General features: G+C 41.2%; 1 protein-coding gene across 1 annotated transcript; it reads right to left on the bottom strand.

The window, feature by feature from the left end:
* Positions 1-7,093: 7,093 nt before the first annotated feature.
* Positions 7,094-19,771, bottom strand: LOC141114335 (keratin, type I cytoskeletal 19-like). The gene is made up of 8 exons (XM_073607952.1): positions 19,094-19,771; positions 17,928-18,010; positions 14,913-15,069; positions 13,885-14,046; positions 13,296-13,421; positions 12,991-13,205; positions 8,478-8,605; positions 7,094-7,462 (listed from the first exon to the last, which is right to left on the bottom strand). Exons 1-8 carry the CDS (start codon positions 19,682-19,684, stop codon positions 7,359-7,361), a joined length of 1,566 nt encoding a protein of 521 aa, XP_073464053.1. The 5' UTR covers positions 19,685-19,771; the 3' UTR covers positions 7,094-7,358.
* Positions 19,772-21,868: the final 2,097 nt, after the last annotated feature.

Raw genomic sequence — 21,868 nt, 5'->3', positions numbered from 1 at the left:
AAAGTCCCAACCCTTTCTCCCTTAGCAGTCTTGAAATTAGGGATGGAGGTAACTAATTTCTTTGTCCTTTGCCTCATACAAAGTCCAAACTCTCTATTTTTTTGTTTTAATAGCATGTAAACTGGAGTGTACCCAGCAGGACCCTGGTACAACCAAAATCCAGAATAGTGTTAGTTGGGGTGGCTTGGGACTTTAGCGCACCCCACCAAGTGGCTTCCCAAATACTATGTTGACCTGTCAACTTTATGCAAATACAATGTGGACCTCCTCCCAACTTTATACAAGTGCAATGTGGAATTCTCAACCTTACACTAATGCAATGTGGAATGCTCAACTTTCTGAGTTGGCGAGGAGGGGAGGAGGGCATCTTTCAGCACAAAGTATGTAAGCAAAGGTAACCCACCGTCATGTCCTTAGTTAGATCAGGAAGAATTAATATGAAAAAAGAAAATGATTAGTTAAACCCCCCAAGTTATTTTATTTTTTCAAAGCTACTTTTCCTTTATACTGTTTTTTTTTTTTTTTTAATTAAAAACTGCAATAATTTTGAGGTTGGATACCATATAGCACATTTTTATAGGGGTCTATGCATAATACTATAAGAGGGACAATCACTCCAAATCAGGAACAGTTGGGATCTATGATGTTACCGACAGGAGGTGGACCTGGGAATTCAGAAGCAAATATTTTGAGGTCACATATTTAATTTATTTAAGATAATTTTAATTTGCTTAAATGTTACTTATCCTGATGCTTTCAACATGCTTATGAATTAAAGGCAGATCACGGCTGGTGGGTTGGAGGGGCAGGCAGAGTGCTGTACATGGCATCCTGAAATCATCACAGCAACCCTGTCTCAGTACTCCTCTTGAGACCCCTCAGCCCTGATATACGCAGTGGGCTGACTTTTGGAAGGGTTATGCAAATATTAAAATGCTTTGATGGGTAGATAGTTTGGAGGACTGGGCATCCCTAGGCAGGCTGTATTTGCATGCAGACCACCCTAGGTGATGTGCACTGAGCCTCCATGATTGACAGAAGTGAATACCGATGTATAGAAGGGGCCAGCCAGGAAAAGTCAGGTCGGGGAGGAAAGGACTAGGTGATGCTGGACATCATCCAGCCAGAAAATGAAGCAGACTTTGTCTGTCTGACTTGCTGCAGCTTCTAATGCACACTGGGAGGACAGGAGGCTGAACAACTGGGCAGAAACAAAGGTAAGGCTGGAGTTCAGGTTTAAACCCCATAACAGGGTATTACCACCTCCATGCTTTACTGTAGCTGTATTGGATTTCTGCCAGACACATCATATGGTTTCGAGGCCAAATAATTCAATTTTAGTCTCATCTGACCAGAACACCTTTTGTTGCATGTGGCCTCAGAATCTTCAAGGTGCATTTAAAGTGATTGGCTTTTTTTTTTTAAATAACAAACATGTCATACTTTCCTCCACTGTGCAGCTCGTTTTGCACAGAGTGGCCCCGAACCTGGTCTTCTGGGGTCCCCCGGCGACTCTCGCGGCTCCTCTCCGCATCAGATAACCCCCTGGGAGAAGCGCTCTCCCGCGGGATTACCTTGCAGGCACGCTCCCGAGTCCAGCATTTGGCATCCATAGCTGCCGAATGCAGGACTAGGCCCCGCCCCCCGGTGCTCGCGTCATTTGATTTGATTGACAGCAGCGGGAGCCAATGGCTGCACTGCTATCAAGAGCCGAGAACCCCAGGCAGAGAGACAGCACATCCCTGTGGGTGAAGTTCAGGGGCTCAGGTAAGTAAAACGGGGGGTCGGTCACTGACAGGTTTTTTTTCACCTTAAATGCATAGGATGCATTAAGGTGAAAACACATGTGGTTTTACAACCCCTTTAAGGTGGTCAGATGAGACTAAAATTGAATGATTTTGCCTCAACATCAAACAATATGTCTGACGGAAATCCAATACAGTTCACAATCCAATTAACACTATTCCTACAGTAAAGCATGGAGGTGGTAATATCCTGCCATGGGGGTGTTTCTCTGCAGCAGGGACTGCAGAAAATTGTCAATGGGAAGAAGGTTTTCCTTTCAACATGACAATGACCCAACGCACACAGCAAAAATGACCACACAGTGGTTGAAGAAGAAAAAGGTGAATGTTTTTGTATGGCCTGGTTAGAGCCCAGACTTAAACCCCATTGGAAATCTGTGGAATGACTTGAGACAAGACTGCAGTTCACAAACGGTCATCATCAAATTTAATTGAATTTGAGCATTTCAGCAAAGTTAGTAGAAACATATATTCCAACAGACTAAAGGCTGTAATTAAAGCAAAATGTGGTCCAACAAAATACTGAAATAAGGGGGTGATCCTTTTTCCAACTCATCGACTCTGTTTTTGAATTTTGAATTTTTTTTTTATGACTTGTTGGTGTTATAACTTTCACTTGGATGTTATAAGCTGCACTTATAAGTAAATACAGCTGGGCAAAACAAAAACTGTTTGTCTTAATTTCAGGCTGCAAAGCAACAAAATGTGATTATTTTAAAGAAAGGGGGGGGGGGGTGATTATTTTCTATACATTATAGATCTTCACAGGTTTTCAATTAACACTTTCTACAATCTGCAAGATGTCATTTGGATCAAGTCTGTCTGCTTACACTGCAGAGATTGTAAGTTACAGCTATCCCACCCCAACTGGATCAGTTATAAAGATCACACTGGCAAATCCTTAGATTGGGGAAGCAGAGCAGTATCCTTACTATGGGTACAGCGTTGCATGACTGAGTAATTGTCATTCAAAGTGTGACAATTGGCCTGGGTAGGAAGGGGGTAAAAGTGTCCGGTATTGAAGTTGTTAAGATAAGATATTAGTCAATTAGTCAATATTAGTCAATAAGTCAGTAAGTCTGTACTGGGAAAAGAACATCTACTGTAATAATAATTTGTTGTTCAGCTGTGTCTATGAGATATCTAAAAGCAATTATATGCCTAGGATGTAAGGCATTTTGCAGTTCCTCTGTTTATAATGAATGGAGGTGTAGCTGCAGTATGCTAATTGGCACAAACCCATTTAGCAGATACATTGCCAAGGGAAAAAAAAAAAATTAAAATTAGAGATGAAATGATTGACGTGCCCTGAGGTGCCTGATCCTATGGGTGGGAACTGGTAAAATTAAATTGTTAAACTTTTAATTGAATGTGAACAACTGAGTGATGAGTGTTTCTATTGATGTGGTTAATAAACTGGTTTATAAAGTTCCTTTAAGGCAATTTTGCAGTATATGTTAATTTATGGCTTTATTTTGTCATGAAATTGAAACTCTAGTTTTTAAACAAAGTTATACTGTATGTTTTAAAACAATTTTTTTTTACAGTTAAATATTTTTTTTTAATTTACAATTAAACATGTAAAGCCTAATTCCAGTTTGGGTAATTTATTGCTAATTTTTGGTAAAAATTGGTCTCCTGGTTGCTTGGATTTTTTTTTAAAAAAGCCACTTCGGCTGCTATTCTCAGCTTGTCTTCAACACTATCACCCACAGACCTACATACCAGGCCATACATGGATTGAAATTTGGTTGGGTCAGCAGGGGTTGGACAAATTTTGATTCATGTATGGGCAAGCTGGTTGTACACAAGTCGATCGATAAACAACCAGCCTGTTGGAAATTTTTCTGTCAATCAGCTAGGTTGACTATATCTGACGGTGCTGATCAGTGTATTCTGATGGTGGGGAAGTCTCCCTGCTGTCAGAATATAAAAGCACAGCAGGAGGGATTCCCCCATCCACATAAAGTGTGTGGATGGAGGTCGAGTTATTTTCTTTCAACCGCCTGGTTAACTGAAAAAAAATGACTTATGTATGGCCAGCCTTATACACCCACTGATCCAGTGCTGCTCGTCTCCAGGGTTGAAGGACATCCAGTATAATTTAACTCACTTCCTGTGAGCCCAGGGCATGAACGCTCTGCCCTCCACCCTTGCCTTGCAGAAGTATGCTGCAGAGAGAATCCCCATGCCTTTAAGCAGAGAACATTAAAAAAGTATAGCGCTATCCTTGCAGGAGTGGCTGGTATTTTTGCCCAGGTCTTCCCGCTTTTTAATCCATAAGCCAGTCACAGTATTTCCCACACAGCCAGGAGCGCACAATCTTCCGCTCTTTGTCTTCAATGACCAGTCTAGGGGATTCGTTTTTTTGGAGAACTTGGATAGGGAAGGGATATAAGTGGAAAGTGGGATACTTCAAATTAAACTATTCACATGTGAGGACAGCTTTCTTGGTAGAACTGTGTAGCAAACTGTACAGAATAGAGCAAGGTCCCTTTTTAGTAGAAGGAATTTAGTGGACCCTGCTTCTTCAAGACACCAGCCAGTGTCCCCTTTAGCCTACATCCAGCAGCTGACTTCTAGCACCCAGAGGGGGATTTAACAGCACCAGTCTCTAGGATCATTTTACGGGGTCTGTGCTCACAAGGTCCTGGTTGCAGGTCACCTTCTTCCATGATACCAGAAAAGATCCATGGACATCCTCCCTCAGTCAGCTCACCCACCTGAGGCCACATGGCAGCCTGTGCTGGGGAGAGGCAACAGGCCTCTTCCTGACTGGACCTCTCCTCTCCATACAGGCTGTATGAATATTCATGTTTCCATCTGCATGGTTTCTGCCTACTGTCCAGCACTTTCCATAGTTGCTAGGACATAGGGAAACTTCAAGGCAGCGTGAGCAGCACCAAAGCACACAGCAGACTACACTAGCCAATCACAGTTCTCTGTTAAAGGGGTTGTAAAGGTATTTTTTTTATTTTTTAAAAATAACAAACATGTTATACTTATCTTCACTGTGCAGCTCGTTCTGCACAGAGTGGCCCCGAACCTGCTCTTCTGGGGTCCCTGGGCGGCTGTCTCAGCTCCTCCCCGCAATAATTAACCACCTTAATGCGAGCTCCCTCGCATGGTGGTTAGTTATTGCGAGCGCGCTCCCGTGATACAGCCGGCGGCTATAGCCGCTCGCTGTATCACTCGGCCCCGCCCCCCAGCGCGCCGCGTCATTGGATGTGATTGACAGCAGCGCGAGCCAATGGCTGCGCTGCTTCCAATCCATCCACTGTAGCCAATCAGCGGCCAGGCTGAGCAGCGGAATCGAGGACATGAACGAGCAGCCGAATTTCGAGGGGTCAGGTAAGTAAAACGGGGGGGCTGGGGACGGCGGTATTGTTAGTAGTTTTTTCACCTTAATGCATAGAATGCATTAAGGTGAAAAAATGTTTACCTTTACAACCCCTTTAAGCAGACAGCACATACATTTACCTAGCTGTCTCTCTGTTAAGCAGATAACTTAAAAACTTTAATAAACTCATCCTAGCACCTACCTAGAAGTATGCATACATTATGCATTTTTGTTATTTTGGACCCTGTCAGCACAATGTACAGAGACTGAAGGTTTTCTGCAACCAGTCAACAATTGTTTTCTATGTGCCATTAGGTGGATGGCAGTGCATTGTGGAAAAATATACTGCAGCTCACCTGAAGTTAAAAAAAAAAATAGTTAATAAAATAGTCAACAGGGCCTTTAGTTGTGTGCCCTCCATGCAGTCACAAAAAAGAGATTGCACAGTAAACTGGGCAGTTTTAGCATGCGGCAAGTCCTCTGTGTATGTATGTATGTGCTCATTGCTCTATCATATTTTCATTGTCAGATCCAACTTGCTGCTGTCATGGGTTGTCCTTTCCTTGATTGCTGAAAGTCTTGCTCATACCCTCAAGGGTTTACAGGTATGGTATACAAGGCCAACATATCAAGGCTGCCATGAGAATGTTCTGGATATGTCTATGGGCAGGGGAAAGTAGCTGCCATATTGCAGGTCATGTAGACTTTAGTGTGTGTCTTGTGAAACAATAAACATTTTAAAGTGGGGCAATGAGCTGGAAATGGCTGCAAGGACTGGAAATCGACACAGCTTGCCCATAGGAGAATCCAAAGGTCATCTAATAGTTGGCCTCTAAAAATGGAATAAGGGCAAGTTATCTGCAGTTAACTGAAGAAGAGACACCCCTAGGATTTAGGCCAGGCTGCTAATCCGTCTAGTGCAGGAGGCAACCCATGGTCTTCTTGGCAAGGTAATGGGGTGATATGGCAAGACTCCTCAAATATTTCTGTGTAAGGTGGAGACTGTGGTGACACAAGTAAACCCAACCCTAACACTAACCTATTCTACAAGAAAAACTATTTTGGCTGGTCTGTAGTTGATTTTATAATTAGTTGATTGATACTTATGTTAACATTGCTTTAATTTTGGTCTGTGATATCCTCATTTACTCTAGAAGCAGGTTTTTCTTACTGTATTTGAGTTTTTAAAGAGAATAAATAGTGTTATATAACTGAATACACTGTGGTATCAGCAGCTTTGCTTTTGGCATCTTTTACAGTAGATAAACCCAAGTGGTGTTTTTTAGTGAGAATCCACACAGCAGGTAGCTAGACCCCAAACTAGCTACAACCTGTTTATTGCGCTTCTCGCATCAGAATAAACATAACCAGTTTTTCCTGTATTCAAATAACTTAGGCAGCTTCTTCGAGGCAACAACCCGTTAGGATAAACCCTAGCCTGTCTGGCTCTAACTATAAGCTACATCAAAAAAATTTACTAGGAAAATTTGTGTTTAAAACCCAAAAACAACTCAGTATTGCTTGCTCTAACTAGACACACACTATTTCCAAAAAGAGCACAGCTTACGCGTTTAAGGATGATGCCCTCTTCCTCAGAGCTCTGTACCTTTTGGTGGACATGCGCCTGATGGTGTGAATGACACTAATATGCCTATACGTAATTTTCTTTTGTGAATATTTTGGAATACTTGTTTTATTGCTAAAGAGTACTACAGTTATACACTAGGCTTGTGCACCTCCTTCTTATCTATGCTTATGTATAGAGCCACATTAATTTACGTCTTTATGACTTCCTGCAGTTCAGCTTAATCATCTACATGTCTCCTAATATTTAATAAACAAACCAGATCTATAATCAGCCAGAGTTCTATCACATTAGCTTAAAATGTTAACAGCAATGCTCATTGTAGTACTAAAAATGCAATTATTTATCAAAGGAAACCATGTATGCCTTGCATTGGAAGAGTTTATTTTGAGTAGCAAAAAAAAGCAAAAGATAGATCTTCAAAGTACAATTACAATTGAAAAGAGCAATACAACTGCACTGAGACATGAGTCACCTACAGAATGCTGCACCATGTGATCAAAGAACATATTGATCATGTGATCACTTCTAGACAGAATACAGAACACTTAAGAAGTTTTTTTACAGGATTCCTTTTTGCTTGAGCAGACACAACCTCTGGCCATTTGCTGGTCATTTGAATATGCCTCTAATCATCAGCGGGCACTACTTGTTCCTTAACTTTGGTTCTCACAACTACTCCATTTTCAGTGAGTTCCTCGACCACTCTCACTATCTTTGTTCGTTTTGTTCCTAGACAGGAGAATAGAGAAATTATTTTTGTGTGTGTGTATTTATAAAACCCGTGTTCTCATATGCAATTAATGTTCTAACAGCCAGAGGAACCCTGTCCAAATGTGTTTAAAAAAACATCTTTAATAAATGTCATGATTGCTCTTTGTTTGTCAATGTCATGCCATGTCACCCCTTAGACTCTTTCTGTTTCCTGGAGACATTGAGTATGCTTTGACTGTAAGCCTTTCCAGGGTACAACTACCCTTTAGACTCTGCTCTGAGCATTTATCACTTTAGTCTCTGCAGATGCATCACCAGCACCATCACCAAGAGCAGTCCTTCCCGTGACCATACCAGCGCCAGTGCACTCATTGCAGAGGAGCCCAGATGATCAGAAGCGTACCAAAGAGGCAGTTTCTATCTTGATCATCTGTTTCATTATGAGACAGACTCTAGATGACCCCTTGTACTTCTGGGCTCATGTGCAGTATTAGGAACTGTTAGTTTTAGGAGCCAATTGTAAGATTTAAACCTGTCCTGAAATGAAATCTGGAAGTCTGATTATAATCACTTGCATCTATTACACCAGACATTCTCAACCAGGGCTCCATGGAACCCTAAGGGTCCTTCAAAGGTTTTGGGGAATCCTTGAGCTGTAGATGACTGACCTCCTATTCGATTGCATCTGCACAGTTTAGGGGCCAATGCCACCTGACAAAGCTATTATGAGACAAAAAGGTCGGGAAAGGCTATAATAGACCATAGTAAATATAAGGAACAAGCTTAATATTTGGCTGTGTTATTCCAGAGCAATGAAAACAAAGCTCTTCCCTATTGAAACATCTAAACATAACTGGGTGATTCACAATGAAAAAGGTTGATTTGGCTGTAGACATACCTCCACAACCTGTCATTTTTATATATGGCCCAACTATATTGCTCTTTAAATGTTTAAAATAATTGTTCTGTTTAGCAGGGCATATAAATTATACTTATGTCACATTTTAGATGTGAGACCCTGAAATGCAGTCACCTTGAGATCCTGAAGTACTTCCAGTTTGCGATCCAGTTTTTACTGCACCGGATCCTGATCCTGCACCGGATGCTGATCCTGCACCGGATGCTGATCCTGCACCGGATGCTGATCCTTTTCCAGCGCCACTGAAATTATTGAAAGAAAATATTATGTTGGCTTTTTAAGACCACAACAAGGACAAAATACGACTGACTATTTGTTCCCAGGGTGTTCTATTATGCTGTTCCTCATTGGCATTGCCATCTATTTTGTATGGCAGTGTGGGCACCAGGCACTGACCAGGGGACATTGTACCCTTAGTGTATGGGCATCCATAAAAGAAACTGCAGAATCCAAATGAAATCCATACCAAAACAAAACTTATAAATGCAGTGCAGATGTCGTCATTAATATCTCAAAGTACTCTAATGTGTTGTTACTTTTCACTATCAAGGAGCCTGCAATGGATGCTCTTTTTTTGCATTAGCTTAGAAGGACTCCATAGAACATAATGAGAATAGAACATATTCTCAAACATATGAAGACATAAGTAATATACAATGTAGTGATTCATGACTTTATTACTGCCTGTCAGGAAGGCTCTGACAGAAGACAGAATAATAGCCGCAGACAAATCCCTGTTCCCCAACTGCCTGGAAGAAGAGAAGCATTAGAGCGTGCTAACGTGCAAATGCATATAAATGCGAATATGCGAATGCGCGTGGCGCATTCTGTGACAGATAAGGGCGGGAAATGGACTATTTAAGCTGGATCAGCACCCAGGATCAGTGCTGTCTTGTCTACAGCGTTCTGTGATTGTCCTGTTTCCTGTTACCTGCATCTGCTCTTGAAATACTGACCCGGCTTGTTCCTGACTATTCCTGTTATCCACCTGCATCGACCCCAGCTCATTCTTTGACCATTCTCCTGCCTCCATATTTGTATTCGATCTGTTTGTTCTGTGTATGACCGGCTTGTCTAACTCTGCTTATGTTTCAGTCTCTTCAGAGCTACCAAGTTGCTAGCACCTATCCATCTGCCACTGAAATCTGCTCTATGGCTAAAGTGCCAGTCTGTCCCTGTCCTCAGGAGATCCGTTGCCATCTGGCATACCACTCCACCAGTAGCCCAGCAGCAAGCACATCTACTACTACTACTCGTGCGACTCTGCACACCTCCGCCACCTATGTACTCTACCAGGATCCCTAAATCAGAGGTGTAAGAGAGGCCTTCCTCTGCATAGACCAGGCTCTACCCATCAGGTACGTGACACTGCCATTCTACCTTTAATTTGTAATTTCTGTGGATATAAATGCTATACCAACTCTTTCATGTTCTGGAAAGACAAGTGTAGCACCCTTTAGTTAGTGAGGTGCTAGAGTGAAGGTTTTCTCTAGCAGTGTAGGTAAATTTAGGCAGGCCTGTTTGTTTTCTTTCTGGGCTGGGAGTGGCTCAGGGTAGCAGCTGATGACCCACAGGCAGTGTCACTTCTCAGTTACCTCCCTCTTCCTTCTAGCATTAGAAGAGAAGAGTGATAGAGAGGTGGAGCTGTCTGTTAGACCCTGAAATGCAATCACCTTGAGATACTGAAGTAATTCCAGTTTGCGATCCAGTTTTTACTGTACCGTATCCTGATCCTGCACTGGATGCTGATCCTTTTACAGCACCACCTCTGTACTCTACCAGGGGCCCCGAGTCAGAGGTGTAGGAGAGGCCTTCCTCTGCATAGACCAGGCTCTTCCCATCAGGTACGTGACACTGGCATTCTACTTTTAATTTGTAATTTCTGTGGATGTAAATGCTATACCAACTCTTTCATGTTCTGGAAAGACAAGTGTAGCACCCTTTAGTTAGTGAGAGGCTAGAGTGAGGGTTTTCTCTGGCAGTGTAGGTAAATTTATGCAGGCCTAGCTGGTTGCTAGGCCTGTTTTTTCATTCTGGGCTGGGAGAGGCTCAGGGTAGCAGCTGATAACCCAAAGGCAGTGTCACTTCTCGGTTACCAAGAGAGAGAGAGAGAGAGGTGGAGCTGCCTGTGGTATCTTAAGGAGCCCTGCCCAATCCACAACTTGGATTGGCAGGGGGCAGACCTCCTTAAATACCTGGGGTTGGCCCAGCTCGGGAGAAGTTGTCAGGTGGAAGAGATAGAGTGAGAGAGGTGTGGAGGCTGTCGGGGCCTGAGGGGAGCTCCCCAGTCTGTTATTGCCCTGCTTAGCTTAGTATCATCCGCAAATACAGAGATTGAACTGTTTACCCATCCTCCAGGTCATTTATGTACAAATTAAATAGGACTGGTCCCAGCACAGAACCCTGGGGGACCCCACTACCCCCTCAAACCATTCCGAGTACTCCCCATTTATCACCATCCTCTGAACTCGCCCTTGTAGCCAGTTTTCAATCCATGTACTCACCCTATGGTCCATGCCAACGGAACTTATTTTGTACAGTAAACGTTTATGGGGAACTGTGTCAAATGCTTTTGCAAAATCCAGATACACCACATCTACAGGCCTTCCTTTATCTAGCTGGCAACTCACCTCCTCATAGAAGGTTAGTAGATTGGTTTGGCAAGAACGATTCTTCATGAATCCATGCTGATTACTGCTAATGATACCGTTCTCATTACTAAAATCTTGTATATAGTCCCTTATCATCCCCTCCAAGAGTTTACATACTATTGATGTTAGGCTAACTGGTCTGTAATTCCCAGGGATGTAATTTGGGCCCTTTTTAAATATTGGTGCTACATTGGCTTTTCTCCAATCAGCTGGTACCATTCCAGTCAGTAGACTGTCAGTAAAAGTTAGGAACAATGGTCTGGCAATTACTTGACTGAGTTCCCTAAGTACCCTCGGGTGCAAGCCATCTAGTCCCAGTGATTTATTGATGTTAAGTTTCCCAAGTTGAATTTTAATTCTGTTCTTTGTTAAACATGGAGGTGCTTCCTGTGATGCGTCATGAGGATAAACACTGCAGTTTTGGTTACTGAAGCCCCCGATTCCCTCATGGAGACTGAGGAGAAGAATTAATTCAATACCTTCGCCATCTCCCCATCCTTTGTAACCAGATGTCCTTCCTCATTCTTTATGGGGCCAATATGGTCTGTCCTCCCTTTTTTACTGTTTACATACTAAAAGAATTTCTTGGGATTTTTGCTCTCCTCCGCTATGTGTCTTTCATATTCTATTCTATCTTAGCCGTCCTTATTGCACCCTTACATTTCTTGTAGCATTCTTTATAAAGTCTGAATGCTGATGATGATCCCTCAAACTTGTATTTTTTTGAAGGCCTTCTCCTTTGCTTTTATATGCATTTTTACATTGGAGTTAAGCCATCCAGGACTTTTGTTCACTCTTTTAAATGTATTACCCAATGGGATGCATTGGCTAATGCCCTTATTTAATATGCTATTAAAGCAAACCCATCTCTCCTCCGTGTTCTTTATTCCTAAGATTTTATCCCAATGTATGCCTTCTAGCAAGGATCATAGTTTAGGGAAGTTGGCTCTTTTGAAATTCAATGTCTTTGTATTCCCCTTATGTTTCTTATTTGTGTGATCTATACTGAAGCCAATTGACATGTGATCGCTGTTACCTAAATTGCCCCGTATTTCCACATCCGTGATCAGGTCTGTATTGTTGGTAATCAGTAGATCCAGTAACGTTTTATTTCTAGTTGGGGCGTCTACCATCTGACCCATAAAATTGGCGAGCCTTAGATGAATGTGCGGTTCCCTCCGCCCAGTCTATGTCTGGATAGTTAAAATCCCCCATTATGATAACACTTCCCATCCTTGCTGCTAATCCAAATTGTGATAGGAGATCTGTATCCCCTTCCTCTCTCAGGTTAGGGGGCCTATAGCATACTCCCAGGTATTATTTTCCCCTGTGTCGAGATCCTGGAAGGAGAGGCAGACGAGAGCGCAAATAGAGAACAACGGGAGAGAACACTTTTAAGAGTCTCCATGGAGGACTACTGGTCACAGCCAGGAGGTCTGGTGAGTGAGCACAGTCGGGGGGACTGGGGAGGCACACCTTAGAGAACTGGGAGATTGCAGTTTGAGGGATGGGTGCAGAACCAGTGAAGAGAGGACTGTGGAGAAGGGCAGTGGAAAGGGGTCTTTGTAGCCAGGCTGGCTGGAAGGGCCCGAAAAGAGCTATCTAGGAGTGGTAGCCAAATAGAGGACAGCTAGCACCTGGACTATTCTACACCACAGGAGGAAACAGTGAGCAGCAAGTGTTTGTGCTGGAGAGAGAAGAGTGAAGTGTATATAAAAGAGTGTATATAGGAGTCCTTCTACAACTTTGCACTAAATCTTCCAGGGCATCCCATAATTCCCAAATCCCAGTCCAAGTTTAATCCCCCTCAAATAAAACAAAACAAAGTAATGGACTGGTTTTTGTATCTGAGTGACTGGAATGGATGTCTGGCTGGGCAGGGTGACAGGTGAACCACTACACACAGCAACCCCTATAGGAGCATTGCTACACAATATTCTCATCATTTCACATCCCAATATACTACGTTTTCTTACCTATCTCCTTCCAGGAGTTTGCGGTATGTCTCAATCTCATTCTCTAGTTTTGTCTTGATGTCTAGCAGATCTTCATATTCTGCAGTCTGGCACTCTATCTCTGCCCTGATCTGTGCCAGTTGCTCTTCAATGCCAGTAATCTGTGTTTGCATCTGGGAAATCTTCATACAGTATTGTCCTTCTGTTTGTGCTAGATTTTCTTCAAGAGATCTTTTCTGTTCACGAGAAAACAAACAAATCATGAAACTTATATTCTGACACAATCACACAGTCTACCATTATGTGTTATGCCTTTAATTTTGTACCATGGACTGTAGTGACTGAAGCTCAATCTCCAGTGCTTGAAGTGTCTTCTTCAAGTCTGAAATCTCACTCTTGCTTGTCTGTGTTTGTTCTACTACAGTTGATATTTCTTTCTTCAAACCTTCGCTCTTGGGATAAAAAAAAAAAATGAAATAAATAAAGCTATAAGTTGAAGTATGCAAAGATCGTATGTATGAATATTGATAAACATTTGTAAGAACCCTTGAATGGTTTCTTTATATCAAAATCGACCACAATCTTTTCTTCTGTTCATTTTTCTTTCAAAAATACAACAAAATCAAGCTGGCAATATCACACAAAATGGTTTAGGTCTTTCAGAATAGTCCATTAGCTGGCAACACTCAAATTCTTCCTGGATTTCTCAGTGGCCTTCTGAGACATGTAATCCCTTGAGAGTATTTTTGGTCAGCTTTTGACTTCTACAACCAGGTGAAAGTACCTGATTAGACACTTCCTTTTTTGAGTTCCTACACAATGTCCCAACCATCTGCTTCTATTAGTGTCATACTATAGTTTTTTTTAGAGAATCAAAACTTTAATATAGGTTAATGAAGAGTAAATGTTCCTTACCGCCTTCTTGAATTGTTCTTCTGCCTCCTTGCGATTCTTTTCAGCCATAGCCTCATATTGTTCTCTGAGATTGTTCATCTCCTTTAGAAGGTCATTTCCTGGTACAGCATTCAATTGTACGTTAACTTCCCCGGCAGATGTTCCATGTGATCCCTTAATCTCCTACAGATTAAAAAAAAACACAATAGCTTGTTAAAAGAAAAAATACAAAAAAAATCAGCTTCATACTTACCTTCAATATGGAGCTATCTGCCACAGTACTGTTTTTTTTTTTTTCTTTTAATGCAATATATCTTTGGTCTTCAGGGTTGAATGACAGCAAGCATCAGCCAACCAACTTTCTCTGAGCCTAGGCTGTTATTGACCCATCCCTAGCCTGTGACTAGACAGTGAAGCAGAAGCAGCAAATTGATGAGCTCATCTCTTCATCACTGATTTTGCACTCAGCATAGTCCATGTCAGCACATAAACTGACTGGCTCCTTTTGCTACTTTTTTTCCCACTCTAAGCTCTGATGTACAGGAATTACGAGAGTCTAATACAAAGCCAGATTCAATTACTTACATTGCTCAGATTAGACATATATATATTTAATAATAACGAATACAGAGCTGAGTTATTTTTGTATTTTATATCTGCCTTAAGCTCAGTGTTAAAGTTTAAGTTCAGTCAAAATGTTTCTTTAGTTTTGGATGAAGAGAGACAATTAGAACCCATTTTGAGTGACAAGGGTTTTACCAGATAGGCATTGATCAAAAATCTGCAATGGGGCAATAAAAACTTGACGTAAGTCCTAGCCTTCCTCTACTGAAATAATAAAAATAATTTTTATTTCTGTGTTGCTGTGGGAGATACAGTATTGCTGCACTTCCCATTTGGTGAAACCGTTGTCACCCGAACAGTAAAGACCTTACAGGGTTTCTAATCCCACCCTACCCTATCCAAAACTAAAATAAAATCATTTTGGATGAATTCACACCTTAAAACCAACAAATAGAGGGCCATGATGAGACTTTTTTAGATTTTACCTCCTCGTGGTTCTTCCTGAGAAGAGACATTTCTTCAGTAAGACCTGCAAGCTGAGAGTCCAGATCAGATTTTACCATTGTCAACTCATCCAGGACTTTACGAAGGCCATTAATATCAGCTTCGACACTGCGTCGGAGAGCAAGTTCATTCTCATACCTGGCAAGGTAAACAAAAATATATATTGATCTTCAATAAATGCGCAGATATACTGTTTGCTTTTGGTCAAGAATTGTTATTAATTTTTTTTTATTCAGGGTTTATAACGTTATTACAGAATAAGAATTTGTAACAAATATGATAAATTGAACAGTGCATTGCCAAGAGATGAAGACATGCAACTGTAAGTCTCTTTACATTCTGCACAGCTCAGATGTGTAGGTAGCTTTAAAACATAAGAACATACAGTATCTTTTCCTTGTAGTGGTTGAGTTTGACAAACAGAAGCTTTCTCTTGTACTCAAGAGTGAGGTATCTGTGTTGGGGATTGCTAATACGGTGGAATATAAGGCTGTGTCCAGCTCTGCTTGTTCCTTCGTGATGGGTTACTTAGTGTATGATTATAGAGCATAGGCCATTATAAAAAGAGGTTATGGTTGGTGGTGTAGTAAGCAACAAGTTAAAAGAATAGGCAACGTGGAAAAAAGTAGAAGATATAGCTGGAGAAGGCAGTACCATGGGGGGCAGTTTTGGGGATAATCCACTTCAAAGGGCCAGTCATTAGGGAGGTAATGTTTGCTCAAGAATTATAATGACCAAGGTGGCAAGATTTCCTGTCTTCTAGGGAAAGCTTGAAATGTTAAATTTGCCTAAGGATTTCCCTAAACAATTACCCTATGTCTTGAATCCTGAAAAATAGTAGAGCATTCCCTCATGTGTGGCTGTGTCTAGGCATGTGCATTTTCTAGCATAATAGCTGTATGTACAGTATATCAACAGTGTGAGGTTATCTAAAGCTGGCTATACACTAGTAGAATTTTGATCATAATAGTTCATTTTTGCAACATTTGTTCGATTTTTCAAATGTTTAACGGGGTCAAATCAATGATCGTTTTAGACATAGTTACATAGTAGGTGAGGTTGAAAAAAGACATAAGTCCATCAAGTCCAACCTATGTGAACTGTACTGATGAGAAAATTGGAAGGAGCAGGATGGAAAGCTTTTCTCAAATCATTAAAATTCCAACTTTGAATGTGGTTTTCGTTGGGGAGGGGAGGAATCAAACATATTGTAATGTGCATGTTCTAGGCACAAAAAAAAAAAACTGTTTAATACATCTGGAATTCCATTCAAGTAGCAGGTCTGGACACAATTTTAAGGGCCTTCAAACAAAATTAGTTGACCCAATGATGACAAGATGGAAAAATGAATTATTTTGTATTTCCGTGTGAATGTTCAAACAAAATTCTACTGGTGTATGACCATCTTAAAGCGGTGTGCCTGTGACTGCTAGTGTCACAAGATTTGGTAATGTCACTATGGCAATACTCACTGTTCTCCTAAGGGCCTGCTGGAAAGGAGGAAAAGAAGCTGCACCTGGCAATTTTTATTTCTGTTTAATTGTTACTGGGCTTCTGTACTTTCTGCACTGTAGCTGTAGCTGAAGCTTTGATTCAAGGAGGAAAAGCCCTGCTTATCTACTAATATGGTCGCCTGGTTTCCATAGTGTGGAAAAAGGCATGGCAAGTCAGTAATGGGGAGAAGATAAGTGGCAGATTAATACTGGTGATTAGTACTTAGTATTCCTTTTGCTTTTTTGGAAACAGCTTCCACAGTTCAGGTCCTCTTTAACAATAACTGGTCACAGAACAAATCAAGTCTTGTTGGGCTGACAGCTGTTGAAAGCCTGTAGGGAGTGTCAAAGATACATGACAGCCAATGGGATCTTTCATGCCACTTAATAAGCTGGCTGAAACCCACATCCTTTTTTTCACTTAAAGTAGATCTGTGCTGGCAGTGCTTGAAGCTGAACATTTCCTTGAGGCTTGCACAGTTGTAAAGGCTCCTATACTATACTGAAGTTGCTTACTCTGACTTCACTGTACTTAGATTTCATTAGAAGCAAAAGCAAGTTGGATAGAGCTCACCTCATTTCCTGGCTGGAAGACATCCAGAATCATTTAGGCATTTACTACCCAGCCTTACTGTCCCTTGCATTTCTCTTTCATTCATTGAATTACAGAGTTTTTAAATATGGGGGCTCAGCGTCACACATGGACATTACCTAGGGTAGCCTGCCTAAGAATGCCCACACCTCTAGACTGATATCCATCAATGAAAACATTTTTATATATGCATAACTCCTCCACATTCTTTAGTCAACTATCTGGTGCAAGGCAGGCCTAATGATTAATGTCCAGGACAGCCTTGTGGGAGTATGTCCTCACTCTGGGTTTAACTACTAGTGGCAGTAAGTAAAGGGACTGTGTTGATTAAATTCATAGACTAAAAGCATCTAGTCAATGGTCTTCCAGATGTTTTTGGTGAGGGCAATATGTAAAATAGCCAGTAATATTCTCAAGGATGAGAAAGAGTTGGAATAGAAATAAAAGAGTTGCACCTGAGGAGACCTTAGTGAATCCTGGTTGGGTTTGTGTAGTGGCAGCAATACCATGGTGAGAGTAATACAATTTATGCAGTGTGTTGTAGCTTTGTTGGTGGGGGGGTATTAATAGTAACAGATAATACTATCAGAAGTATAATATCATCATTAATCAAACACTTCCAGGTTTATGATAAGGATGCGAATGAGCAAAGTCTGCAAAGGATAGTATTACAGTACTTAATTTTTCCATATTACTTAAAACAGTGGCATCTTAATTCCACTATTTGGGGGCTCAGATTCCCATGTTATCCTTGTTCTGTAATCCTAAAAAGATCTAATACCCAAAGGATGCCACTTGTCAATTGACAGAGCCAGTTTAAGCCCATAACCTAGATGTTTTCCTTCCTCTGACTTAAGTAATCAGTCTAACCAATGGCTTTGCCTTTCCGACAGACATTAAAGTCAACTCACTTCATTTTGAAGTCATCTGCTGCCAGTCTGGCATTGTCACTCTGCAGGATTAGGCGGGTATTGTCATTGTTGGCGGCAATGATCTGTAAGAAACAAATGAGTAGATCAATCTCTGTTTTAATTCTAACATCCCTACAAGATGAATACATTTCTAATCTGATAAAGTTAGCACAGTACAAGAACAGAATAAAAAGGTTTCCCTCTTTTATTTTTGCCACTGTTAGGTTACTGTAATAAAATGATGTTTCAGTAAAAATAAACAAAGAAAATGGACACAAATATACAGACTGGTGTGCCCACAAATAAGGTAGCTACCATAGGGTAGGGTAGCAACATTTAGCTCAAAATTTCAGCCCCATTTCCTTACACTAATAATTTTACTTGATTTGATTGTAGCCGTATTAGTACTCAATTTTCTCTGTCACTAATAATTTTCAAATCTTGCCATCTGAGTTCGTCACAGCTGGCAGCTTGGTGGTCCAGTCCCACAAGTAAAGACTTTTAGTGCAAAACACACAGCACATCACCACTTGAAACACTTAGCTTTTCCTGAAAGTGTATGTCAATTTAATATTTTTTTATTTTTATAGAGTGTGGATGGAATAGAACCACTCTTGGGTCTCTACATCTATCCAGGGCTCCATTTGAAAGATTTCCCTACCCTTACCATCCCGGTGACAATATTTTCACCAGACAGGGAGTAAAGGCAAAATCTACAAGAACTCAGACAAAAATATAAATAAAATATTTTTTTCATCAGAGTAAGGAAAGATTAGAACTACTGTTAGCTTTTCATTGCTGTCTGTATCCCTCTGCAGATTTTTCCTCACTTATTGATTCTAACGGAGCCTCAGATTGTAGTAAATAAACAGTTATAATTCTTTCCCTAATGTTTTATAGTCAGGCAAATCAGTTGTACTGCATATGTAAAGTGTTTAAAGTGTGCATTTTATTTAAGGCACACAACAAACTAACATGTACAAAGGGAGAAAATTATTCTCTTAAAATATCTATTAAATCTAACCTGCTCTACAAATATGTTTTAGCATCATTGACATGTTACTGGTATAATCACTGCAAGGTCCCTTTAGAAAGGAATACTGGCATTATTTACAATAAATCCCCCACATTTTTTATTGTAGCCAAATAAATAACAAATAACTTACTTTAGTCTGTAGATCTGTAATGGTGGTATAGTACTTAGTGTAGTCTTTTCCTGCTTCTCCTGTGCTACCACCAGACCTTTGTTTCTCCAAAAATTCCTTAATCTTTTTTTCATATTCAGCATTTGCTTCCTCTAGCTGTCGGACTTTGTCCAGGTATGAAGCCAAACGGTCATTAAGGTTCTGCATTGTATGTTTCTCATTGTTATTGAAAAGGTTGTCACCTCCTCCATAGCCACCACCTGCACCTCCAAATCCTGCATCAAAACCACCACCAAAACCTGCTCCAGCACCACCACCAAAACCTGCTCCAGCACCACCACCAAAGCCTGCTCCAGCACCACCACCAAAGCCTGCTCCAGCACCACCACCAAAACCTGCTCCAGCACCACCACCAGCTCCTTGGCCATAAAATGCTCCTCCTCCATGACTATATCCACCAGCTCCCTGACTGTGTCCACCAGCTGCCTGACCAAAATCTCCGCCAAAGCCACCTACTCCACACTGACCATAACCACCAGCACCTCCACTATAGCCTCCTGAGGTGGAGCCCATGCTCACAGTATTGGAGGATTGTTTAAAAGAGTAAGACATGTTCAAGCAAAAGGTCACCCTATCCAGAGAAAAAAAAGAGCAGCTCCAGTGGAAAGAGTGATTTGTGAAGAAATATAATTCTTTTTATATAAGATGTAAAGGGTGTGCCGAATATTAATGTTTTCTTTTTCTTCACACAGTACAGTTGCTTGCCAAGGATTGCCACTGTTTATAATTTGGATCAATTATCATTAATCAGCTTGCATCACTCTAGCCGCTGGTCTTCTCTCCCTTATGATGTTTGTCGCGTTGGCAGGATTTTTTGGGTGGAGTAGACCAGAACACCTAATAAGATAAATCATTTACATTTAATGTTCCCTAATAATTATCTATAAGGGCTGTGCAGTATGATGAGACACAACAAAACTAGATATGCTTTAAGATACATGTTGTTGTTATCTGCTGGGAATTGCAATTTAAAGTGGACCTGCTAATGAAATTGCCACACTGACATAGTTGTTACAATAGTGGATATAACCCATTCAAATGTATGTAAACCCAAACATCTAAATCCAGTATGCTGAGTAGGGATGAGCCGAACACCCCCTGGTTCGGTTCGCACCAGAACCTGCGAACGGACCGAAAGTTTGCGAAAACTTTAGAACCCCATTAATGTCTATGAGACTCGAATGTTCGAAATCAAAAGCGCTAATTTTAAAGGCTAATATGCAAGTTATTGTCCTAAAAAGGGTTTGGGTACCCGGGTCTTGCCCCAGGGGACATGTATCAATGCAAAAAAAAGTTTTAAAAACTGATGTTTTTTTCGGGATTTTAATGATGCTTAAAGTGAAAAAAAAGTGAAATATTCCTTTAAATATCGTACTTGGGGGGGTGTCTATAGTATGCCTGTAAAGTGGCGCATGTTTCCCGTGCTTAGAACAGTCCCTGCACAAAATGACATTTTTAAAGGAATAAAAGTCATTTAAAACTGCTTGCGGCTTTAATGTAATGTGTAATGTAATGTCCCAGCAATATGGATGAAAATCAGTGAGACAAATGGCATGGGTACCCCCCCAGTCCATTACCAGGCCCTTTGGGTCTTGTAAGGATATTAAGGGGAACCCCGCACCCAAATTAAGGAAAGGCGTGGGGCCCCCAGGCCCTATATACTCTGAACAGCAGTATACAGGCGGTGCAAACAAGACAGGGACTGTAGGTTTGTTGTTAAGTAGAATCTGTTTATAATTTTGAACTGATACATTTTTAAAGTGTAGCTCCAGCCAAAAAATCTATTTTTAAGCTTTTTGGAAAACATAGGGAAGGGTTATCACCCCTGTAACATTTGTTTTGCTGTCTGTGCACCTCTTCAGAAGATTTCCCCTCACTTTCTGTCCCAATGACAAATGTTTTTTGAAAATTTGGGGTTTTTAGTGAAACAAGGATTGGTGAGAACGTATCAGTGGAGAGGAGACACGTTTTTCCCATATTAACTCTTACAGGAATTTCCCTTCCTAGGGATAGATTTCATCTCACTTCCTGTTGTCTCCTTCTGTTTGCAAGTAAGAGTCGTTTGTAAGTTGGATGTTTGAAAGTAGGGGCCTGCCCTATATACTCTGCAGAAATTTGGGCCTTAGGTGTTGGTGTTGTCACAACACTGTAAGCCCTCACAGTTACTCTTGGTGGGCGCAGGAACAGGCCCTGCTGTGAAATATTAGATCATGAATTGTAATTACATGCCATTGTTGAACAGTGGTAGAAAAATTGGGCCTTTGGTGGTGGTGCTGGTGCCACAACACTGTAAGTCCTCACAGTTACTCTTGGTGGGCGCAGGAACGGGCCCTGCTGTGAAATATTAGATCAAGAATTGTAATTAAATGTCCCTGTTGAACAGTGGCAGAAAAATTGGGCCTTAGGCACTGGTGCCACAACACTGCAACCCCTCACAGATACTCTAGTTGGAGCGCAGGAATGAGCCCTGCTGAAAAGTACTGCATCAAAAATTTTAATTACACGCCCCTGTTAAACAGGGGCTGAAAAATTGGGCCTTAGGCACTGGTGCTGGTGCCACAATACTGCAACCCCTCACAGATACTCTAGTTGAGCGCAGCAACGAACCCTCCTGCAAAATATTGCATCAAAAATTGTAATTACACACCCCTGTTAAACAGGGGCTGAAAAATTGGACCTTAGCCACTGGTGGCGGTGCCCAGAACCAAAAAGCTATCAGCATGATCATTCAGGAGG

Source organism: Aquarana catesbeiana, linkage group LG12 (genome assembly GCF_042186555.1).
Source record: "Aquarana catesbeiana isolate 2022-GZ linkage group LG12, ASM4218655v1, whole genome shotgun sequence".
Lineage (NCBI taxonomy): Eukaryota > Metazoa > Chordata > Amphibia > Anura > Ranidae > Aquarana > Aquarana catesbeiana.
This window is presented reverse-complemented; position numbering and strand designations above follow the sequence as displayed.

Excerpts from the sequence above, each read along its gene's own strand:
- LOC141114335 (XM_073607952.1), bottom strand. The coding sequence starts at position 19,684 with ATGTCTTACTCTTTTAAACAATCCTCCAATACTGTGAGCATGGGCTCC. Across the intron at positions 13,206-13,295 it reads TTCAGTCACTACAGTCCATG|AAAAGATCTCTTGAAGAAAA; the intron begins GTACAAAATTAA and ends TCTCGTGAACAG. Across the intron at positions 8,606-12,990 it reads AAACTCCTGGAAGGAGATAG|TGGCGCTGGAAAAGGATCAG; the intron begins GTAAGAAAACGT and ends CAATAATTTCAG.